We start from the raw sequence: 9,924 nt of genomic DNA on the forward strand, positions 1-9,924 counted from the left end.
TTCCTTAAAAATGTCACTGGTTACACTAAAAATTACAGAAACTGACATGGTCTTACCAATGTTATTGGTAGTGTTATTTGATTGAAGATTCAAGAATATTTTTTTTCTACATAACATATTTTTTGTGTCTCAGGATTTTCTGGCTTTTCCCTTCCCTCTTTTTCCCCTTTCCCTAGAGTAGTACCTGCAGAGAGTTGTGAGTCTGGTCACAATGAACTTGAGACCTGCAAAGTGCACTTGAGGTATGTGGAATGACTGAGTATGAGGGAGATTTAAGCAGAGTTCTTTGCCTTACTGGGTCCCAAGTGAATACTATTTTTAGTTTGGATATTCTGAGGATAGCACAGGTGACAGAAGTATGGAAAGCTAATTGCTGGTGTGGTGTGGGAGCAGGGTGGTGTGGCTTACAGACCCAAGAGAGGAGGGAGTAGGGAATCATTTAGAATGGAAATCAGAATGCTGGAACAACAGGAAGATTATAGTCAAGACAGTGTTGCTCACAGCTATAATTATATTAAAATTTCTCTAGCAATTTGTCTAAAGCACTTGTTGACTTTTTTTTTTTTTTTTGTACCAAGGATTGAACTAAGAGACACTCAACCATTGAGACACATTCCCATCCCTATTCTGTACTTTCTTTAGAGACAGGTGTTGAGAATCTGTTAACTTTATAAGTATGATTAAGTTTTCTGGTTGGGAATTTAGTTAAGGGAAAGATATTAAAGTGAAGTTCTCAGATGCTGGCCAGCCTATGAGTTTTATCTTAGAATTTCACTTTGAACCCAATGAATATTTCACAAATGAAGTGTTGACAAAGACATACAGGATGAGGTCAGAACCAGACGATTCTGATCCTTTTTCTTTTGATGGACCCGAAATTATGGGTTGTACAGGGTGCCAGATAGATTGGAAAAAAGGAAAGAATGTCACTTTGAAAACTATTAAGAAGAAGCAGAAACACAAGGGAAACAGCCCAATGAGCATCACCGCAGAGGAGCCAATCAGCTAGATGTTGCTGGGGCCGCTGTGAGCCAATCATCAGCTGGCAGTCTGAAAGTTTGCTGGGGCCCCTTCAGCTCATCAGCTGGCAGTCTGAAAGTTTGCTGGGGCCCCTTCGGCTGTGGCTCTCAACATCTCCCCCTCTCTGTTTAAACAACAAGCATGTGGCTTAGGGACCGTGCCTGCCTTAGGTTGTCCAATAGTACATATGGTTCTTACCCATTATCGGATGAGCTGACCTCAAGGCATCAGCCTCCTGTCTTAGGTTGGTACCATAGTAATTGTATCTTACCCGTCACTGACTACCAGTCCAGTATACAGCCACACCTGTGTAGAGGTCTTCATACCAGCGGGGGGTGAAGTTCTTTGCCTCACCTCTGTTGGCCCCCAAATTTTAGCTGAAGGATCATGACAAACAGAAGGGAGGAAGATACACCAAGATAAACCAAACAGCTCCTCAGGAAAAAACCCTCAGAGCCCAACTGCCACCACCGCTTCCCACAAGCCACACACCCCAACCCAGCCTCTTCCTCCCACAATCCTCCTGCTCTTGAGGCCAATTGGCTGGGTTGCATGGGCGGAGCCAAAAAAGTCCCCCAATGAACAGCTCCATGGTCTGAAAGGGCAGGGAAACAGCCCAATGAGCATCACCGCAGAGGAGCCAATCAGCTAGATGTTGCTGGGGCCGCTGTGAGCCAATCATCAGCTGGCAGTCTGAAAGTTTGCTGGGGCCCCTTCAGCTCATCAGCTGGCAGTCTGAAAGTTTGCTGGGGCCCCTTCAGCTGTGGCTCTCAACAGATAGGGTCTCACTGAGTTGCTTAGTGCCTTGCTTTTGCTGAGGCTGACTTTGAACTCAATATCCTCTGGCCTCCGCCTCCTGAGCTGCTGGGATTACAGGCTTGCACCACGAGATGTTTTTATTTCTAATGGTCTTGAGGATTTCATCAGTAAAACTTTACCTGGAATCAAGAATCTTGGTTTCTTAGATGGGATTAAAACCCACAAAAATTTTGGAGAAAGATCATATACTACTTGGGGATAAAGAAGATATGCAAAAAGAAACATAAAGAGAGTAGAAATAAGAGCAAAAAGGAACTCTAGACAACAAATATTGTACAAAATTAAGTTTAGGAGAGAATTAGTTTGGAATGACTCTTGGAAGAAATAAGAAGCTTAACTTGTGAGTAGATTTAAAGGAGGGAAAACAAGTGTGGACAACTGTTTTGCTAGAGAAACTGAAGATAGTCACCAGAGCTCTGTTCATTTTTATGTCCCAAGTGCCTGGTAAATTGTAGATCTTCAAATATTTTTCTATGAGCAAATGTGCTTGTACACACATCTTTGTGCATATACACACTCACCATGCTTTTTCATCTATCATGAGTAGGCCTGGACCGTAGGATAAGAATGATAGTGCCAAGGATAAGTGACTTATCAGAACTTATCAGAGTCTTCATTAAGCCATATCCTACAGCCTACAGTATATTCAGGACATTCAAATAAATCTAATTTTTCCCAAAGTAGTTACTGACAACCTGGATTAACTTATTATATTGGTCTAGTAAAAAAATCTCTTAAAAAGATTTTCAGCATTCTTTTCTTCCATTCTTTTCCTCAGTGCTAGTTATCTCCTTGGAGCCATGATGCTCTTTCTTTTTGGATATACCACATATTTTTATTTTGTATGGTTAAGCTATATAACATGATGTTTTAATTCACATAGTGAAATGGTTACTATGTGCAAGCAAGTAGCATAAGTATCATCCCACATAGTTAACTTTTTGGGTGGTAAGAGTACCTAAAATTCACTAAGAAGTTTTAATTTTTCAATATATGATACCATATTATTAACTATATTCCTCATTAGATCTATGCATTAGATCTCCAGACATTTCTACATAACTGCAAATTTGCACTGTTTGCCCCAAATCTGTCCATCCCTCTTTCCATGCCTGGTAACTACCTTTCTAATCTGTTTCTATTGTGTTTGAGACACATACATACATGCACACACACACACACACACACACACACGATTTCACATATAATGTCATATAATTATGTGTCTTTTTGTGTTTGTCATATTCAAGTTGGCATAATGTTCTCCAAGTCTGCCCTTATTGTTACAAAGGCAGAATCCTTTATTTTAATGTTGAATGCAATCTTTTAAAAACACAAACCTAAGTGTTGCGTCATACAACATACAACTGTTGCGTCACTCCAAGTGAATTTGGGGACTAAATAAAAGCACAGACACAGAAAGTACCTTTACTTTGGGTTCAGTGACCACTCCTCAGCCACAGCTCCCAAAAGGGGGGCAAGGCAGGCAAGAAAGGGAGCAAGGAAAATGTGCTGAACCCTTTTATTGGGGAGAAGCCATTCAAATGAGGCAAGGGGTCAGGTTTAAGGAGGTTGAGTCTAGCTTCCTGATGTCTTGCTCTCAGCAGGTTGACTGACATCTAGGAAGGCCATGCCCATCTCTTGTGCTGTGTGGGAATCATAGGCAGAGCCAGCAAAATGACTCATAAGTTGCTGGCCCAAACAGAGGGGCAACATGGGTTCAGTCCACCCTGTGTGCTGAATGCTCATAGTTACACACACAGCCCACGGCTGGCTTGCTACATCTCCACACTTTCATTGCTCAAAGCTAAGGGACACTCATTTCCCATGTGGCAGCTCCTAACACCTAATCAAACTTTCATTGTCCTCCTCTTGTTTTTGGAATGAAACTGAGTATATCCAGTATGCACTGCCCAGTCTTTCTCAATGGCTTTCCCATCGCTTTTTAAACTCTTACACACTAGGCAGACGACTTCAGTCCTTTGAAAGTAGATAGTCTATCCTAAGATCCACACTTGTTCAAACATACTGCTTTCTCTCCCCTAAACATTCCCACCCTGTTTCCATGACCACTCTATTTTTCTTCATCTACTTAACTTCCATTTTCACTCAATTAATATTACTTAAAAAAAATTTTCCTTGATTCCCCAGACTAGAGCAAAACTCCATGTTGTGTGTCCTCATAGAAACTCCTTATTAATCTGCCCTTACTAGTACTTAAGTGCCGCAGTCTGGCTGGGCACAAAATCATGAGCCACTCAAGCAGGAACAAACTTTATTTTTTGAAACTGCCGCCAATGCTCCATACCCGTCTACGAAGATTCCAGATTGCCCACGCCACGTTCTCCCAGAACCCAAGAGGCGGTTCCTCCTCCGCAATTCCCTCCTACCGCACTTCCCCAACCAATGGGAACTAGCAGGCTGAGGTGGACAGCAGGAGTCCAATATCCATATGAATGCAAATCTTAACATAATCATATCATCTCAATGGCTTGTTGGCATCACCTTTCAACCAAAAATGCCATGTATCATATTACTTGGCTGTGGCTCTTAGCACTTAAGATCCACTATAATCATGCATTAAAATATCGTCTGATTAAGTTATGTCACCTCCATCAGAATGTGTGTTCCCTGAAGCATACACATTTATTTTATTCACTGTTTGTAAGAATCTAGCACAACATGACACATAAGTATTTGTTTTATGATGACATAAAGAGTCTGCATATTTTCTCTGTCAGCTAGAATTTAATGGAGTTTTTTTTGAGGATTTGGTTTTATTATTGCTCTCATTAAATACTTCCAATTTATAGTTGTTGGTAGATAACTGGTAAGTGGTAACACTGTAGCTTATATTTACAACTAAATATATTAGAACCAAATTAAACTTCAGTATTAATGGTAGGTACAAATAACAAAAAATATAGTATGAGATTGAAGAATTGTCCAATCATCATCAGGAAACAGTTAACAAAATGCAATAGTTCCTAGTTCTATATTTTCCTAGAAAATCCTCTTTTTGCCTGGGAGAAATTTGTCCTCACTCTCTTATTATTTTTTTCCCCACTATCTTAATAAACATCATTAAAAGATATCTTTATGTTTTTTTTTTTTCTTTTTTTCTTTTGATACTGAAGATGGAACTCAGAGTAGCTGTGCCACTGAATTCCATCCCCAGTCCTTTCTATTTATTTTTAAAATTTTGAGACAGGTTCTTGCTAAATTACTGAGGATGGCCGGGAATTTGCAATCCTCCTGCCTCAATCCCTGGAGACAATGGGATTATAGGTGTGCACTGTGCCAGGTCCTTTATAATTTTAATTAAGATAAATTATAACTGTCACTTGAATAGGAATTCTAAAATACAAATATATCCAAATATCTTCTGGCTTTATTAATTCACTTAGAATTAATACAGTGGTAGCTTCACCTTCAGAATATAGCCTCCATTGCTCTAAGATTTATTTATTTATTTTTAATGCTTTGTTTTTCACTCTCTCTCCCGTCTCCCTCTCCCTAACAAGACTGGGGACAAGGTGTTATCTTTTTTCCCCCTAGTTAATTGCCCTAGAACAATTAATTACCCACTACAGGAAGGAGATGCCTGCTGAGGATCTGGGAAATGAATATCTCTCAAATTAACAAGTGAAACCTAACATGCCTTCAGGGTGGGGGTTCTGGGGCCCCCTACCAGAGCACACCTGGAATGTAACACCTGAAGTTCCTTTAAAAGGCTCTAGTCCCTTTTTAAAAATATTTTTTAATTGTAGTTGGACACAATACCATTATTTTATTTATTTTTATGTGGTACAGAGAATTGAACCCAGGGTCTTGCACATGCTGGGCAACTGCTCTACAACTGAGCCACATCCCCAGCCCTCCAGTCCCCTTGATGAACAGAGTCACAGCCTTTGGGACAGGAGTCCCCTGTTTTTCTCCTTTGCTAGCAAAGCAATAAAACTTCTTTTTCCTTTTTCTCAAAACCGTGTCCTCATTATTATTATTATTGTTATTATTTTTTTATGTTTTAGTTGTAGTTGGGCACAATACTTTTATTTCATTTATTTATTTTTATGTGGTACTGAGGATCAAACCCAGGGCCTTGCACACACTAGAGGAGCGCTCCACTGCTAAGCCACAACCCAAGCACCCCCTCTCCTCATTATTAAATTGGCATTGATTGACTTTTGGAGACAGGGACAGGGACTGAGCTTGAGCTTTCAGTTACACATTCACTAAACATATGCTTACACAGAATATGAAAAGTATTAGGTATAAAAGGTAAAAGATTAAGTATTTTTGTGTTGACTCAAATCCAAAATAAAAAACTTAAATAATGGGCAACCTTGGACAAACTATTTAATCTCTATAAAACTTAATTCCTCATCTTTGAAATCAGAATAATTTCTACTTTGATGATTACTGTAATAATTATGTAATTAAAATATTATGTATATCATATATACATATATATACACTAAGTCTAAATCATATATTATTAAATGTATAAGTGTTATAAATGCTTCAGAGCTTATGTCAACATTTGGTATATAATTTGTATACACAAGTATGTTTGTAATAATAATCCATCATTTCAGGTTTTTCAGTAAAATTTCAAGCACTTAGTATTATCAGTGTCATATATGCTTTTACTCATTTAATCCTTAAAAGTCCATGGAGAATGAAATTCCTTGATCCCAATTTTATTGATTATGACGCTATGTCCTAGAACATTTCAACAAACTTGTGTGAGTGTACACAGATAGATGAATGAAGAACTTTGGCACTTTGTCTTCAGAGACCGTTCATTTAACCTCTTAACTGTGCTAAAATTCAAATTGGCAAAAAGGCACATGAAGAGTTAATTACAACAATTTTTTTGTTGTTGTTTTACAATACTGATAGAGTTTTTGTCAGTACAACTTGAAGACATTAATATTTCAGTAAAAGTGGAAAAGTTTAAACAGGGATTGTATCTAGAAGAACAATTAATTCTTCACAGGAAAGAAAAGAAGGGCAGAGAGGAGAATTTTAGCATAGACATAAACATGTGAAGAGATATGTTGCTTGAAAACAGGTGTGAGTATTCATGGATAGAATGAAATGTGAAAGGTATATGCAAGAACAGAAAGAGAGACATTTTTTAAAAAAGGATTTCTTAAAATTCTGTTTTGTTATTCTGGATTTTGCATGAATCTGACATAATCAAGGGTTTCTGCTCTCTCTATATATATTGGGAATATAACTGTAATTCCAATATAGAGGATGAGATAGACATAGTAAGTAAAATCTAATACTGTAAAACTTCAGTGGACATTGCTGAAGTGATTCTCATAGGAAATACAATCTGGAACAATAGTGTGTAAGAGAGCCTCAGGGAAAAGGAGATAGAAAGAAGCCCAGACCACTACCTTTAGGAACCTCCTAGATTGAATAGAAAGCAAATGGTGAGAAAAGAAAGATGCAAATAATACTCTTCAAATAGCAAATTACTGTAAACATAAAATCAATTCAATGAAATTCAACATGCATTTATTGAGTGCCTCTGGGATGAGCCAAGAAATGAAGAAAGAAATCACACTTCTTAAGGAGTAAATGCTTAAATTATTTTGTGAAAATATTTATATTCTTTTTAATAATTTCAATATTTCCTGTGGCATGATTATCCCCAAATATAAAATCAGTTATTTAAAATCATAGACATTTTCCTTCAATAAAAGTATTAACATGTAAAAGTTAAAGAGCTGCACACATGAATCACACTCAGTGACCTGAAGTCAGCTCTGGGCATAGTTACAAATAGATATTGTCAGGCATGAAGCTGGTTTTCTTTTAAGAGATTCTGTAATAAAGGTCTAAAGAGGTCACATGTGAACTCAAGTAACTAACACCAGGCACAAGTTGCTATTGGTGGAAAGAATGTTTGCAGTCTGAAAGCAAAAGAGGTTTTAAATGTTTGCTGACTTGATTATTGTAATGCTGAACCATTCCATGTTAACCAAGCTTGTCCTTTCCATCAATCCCTTGAATATGTACAAAATTGTTTAATGCATTCAGGAACACTAAAAATCAGTTATGTTGCCATTTCTGTAAAATATTGACAGTGATCGTTAACTTTTTTTCAATTGATTCTTCATGGGGAAGTTTTTGACATTTTCATGACTTTCTGTCCTTTTTGAATCCTCCTTGTTTGAAAGTCGGCTATTATCCCAATTATACTACAGGTTAGAAACTACAAGGTACAGATGAAGACTCATCTACTACTCATCCAATTTCAACTAGGTTCCTAAAACTCAGGTGCACACAAAAAAATATGATGCCCATTGTTTCGTTAGGATTGGGGAATTTCTTAGGTACTTATTCTTCCAGTGTAAATAACATGTCTAATTTCCTTGGAGGAAAAAAAGAAAAAGAAAAACAAACAAACAAACAAACCCTTAAATATAGGGAATTCCAATCCAGTCGTTCATGTGTTCTAGCCCTGGGATGCTCATCAGTAAGGTATGAGAAAGGTATCAATTATTTACCCTCTTCTCTCCCTATTCTGTTACTACCCCTGCAATTACAGTATGATCAGACAACTTTTGCCCTTAGAGAACTAAGAACATGCTCCCGAATTTTCTTCGTCCTAACACCATAAACAATGGGGTTCAGAAAGGGGGGGACCAGAAGATAGATATTTGCAATGAAGATGTGCACTTGGGGGGGCACATTGTGTCCAAAGCGGTGAGTCAAGAAAGTAAAAACAGCCGTGGAATAAAAAACAAGGATGACACAGACATGGGAGCCACATGTGCCCAGAGCTTTCAGACGGGCTTCTCTGGAGGGAAGACCAAAGACTGCACGGAGGATTAGAACATAAGAGAAGACAATGAAAAAGCCATCACAGGAGCCAATCACAGAAGCCACACTGAGGCTGTAACGCTTGGTGGCTCCTGTGTCTACACACGCCAGCTTCACCACAGCCATGAACTCGCAGTAGGTGTGTGCGATGATTCGAGTCCTGCAGTAGGGGAGCTGCTTGAGCAGGATGGGGTGTGGCGAAAAGAAGGCGACTCCCCTCACTAGCACAGCAGCTCCCATTTTGGCAATGCGACTGTGGGTGAGAATTGTGGCATGGCGCAGTGGTTCACAGATGGCCACGTACCGGTCAATGGCCATGGCCAAGAAGAAGCCTGACTCCATGGCAGTAAAGCTGTGGATGAAGAACATTTGAGCCAGGCAAGCATCAAAGGCTATGTGGTGGGCTCCCAGCCAGAAGAGACAGAGCATGCGCGGCAGCGTGGACGTGGACAGCACCAGGTCAGTCACTGAGAGCATGCACAGGAACAGGAACATGGGCTCGTGGAGACTTCGCTCTGCCCTCACCACAGCCAGGATGGTCACGTTCCCCACCACAGCCACCATGTACATGGAGCAGAAGGGAATCCCAATCCAGACGTGCAAGTGCTCTAGCCCTGGGATGCCCATCAGCAAGAAGCTGTTTGGAGATATTTCAGACTTATTGGCTGGTTCCATGGTGCAGCTGCCCTCTGTCTTCCCTGGAGGAGTCTTTCCAGTTAGAGCAAAAGTATTCTGCCAGGGTCATAACAACAAATCTGAAAACAAATGAAAAACGCATCTGGAAGATCCGAAACATTGCATTAGAAATCTTTCTGAATTTAGAGTGAAAAAAAAAAAACAAAAACAAAACAAAACAAAAAATCCAGTGACACTGAGCACAAATTATGCAGCCAGACACAAAGTCAAGAGCTTCTTCAGTTGTTTTAAAGCCTAATTATCTGTGAGCAGTAAAATAAAAATTGAATTCACATTTTTAAATGATAAGCTATATTAGCTTTTGTTAGAAAAATTAAATTTTATATGTGGAAAATCTTCAAATTCACCTATCCTGAATTTCCTTCTCATGTCAACCTGAAGGACAACTTTTTAGCTGACATCTGAGTACTCTCTGCTAAGGGTATGCGTTTTGTAGAGGGTCCATTGCACTTTTATTATTTCTTAGTACTTCCCAGCATCTATACCCAGGACTCTTGAGATGGTATTGGCCCCTTAGCTCTTGGAGCTCCGGAATGTTAACATATA

The 9,924-nt window shown here is 39.1% G+C and overlaps 1 protein-coding gene across 1 annotated transcript; it reads right to left on the reverse strand.

Annotated features, from left to right (window-relative positions):
• Positions 1 to 8,412: 8,412 nt before the first annotated feature.
• On the reverse strand, positions 8,413 to 9,357 carry LOC143388587 (olfactory receptor 52P1-like). The gene has a single exon (XM_076842259.2). It carries the CDS (start codon positions 9,355 to 9,357, stop codon positions 8,413 to 8,415), a length of 945 nt encoding a protein of 314 aa, XP_076698374.2.
• Positions 9,358 to 9,924: the final 567 nt, after the last annotated feature.

Source organism: Callospermophilus lateralis, chromosome 2 (assembly GCF_048772815.1).
Source record: "Callospermophilus lateralis isolate mCalLat2 chromosome 2, mCalLat2.hap1, whole genome shotgun sequence".
Lineage (NCBI taxonomy): Eukaryota > Metazoa > Chordata > Mammalia > Rodentia > Sciuridae > Callospermophilus > Callospermophilus lateralis.

Bases quoted from the DNA above. Each gene is read 5' to 3' on its own strand.
- LOC143388587 (XM_076842259.2), bottom strand. From the start codon at position 9,357: ATGGAACCAGCCAATAAGTCTGAAATATCTCCAAACAGCTTCTTGCTG.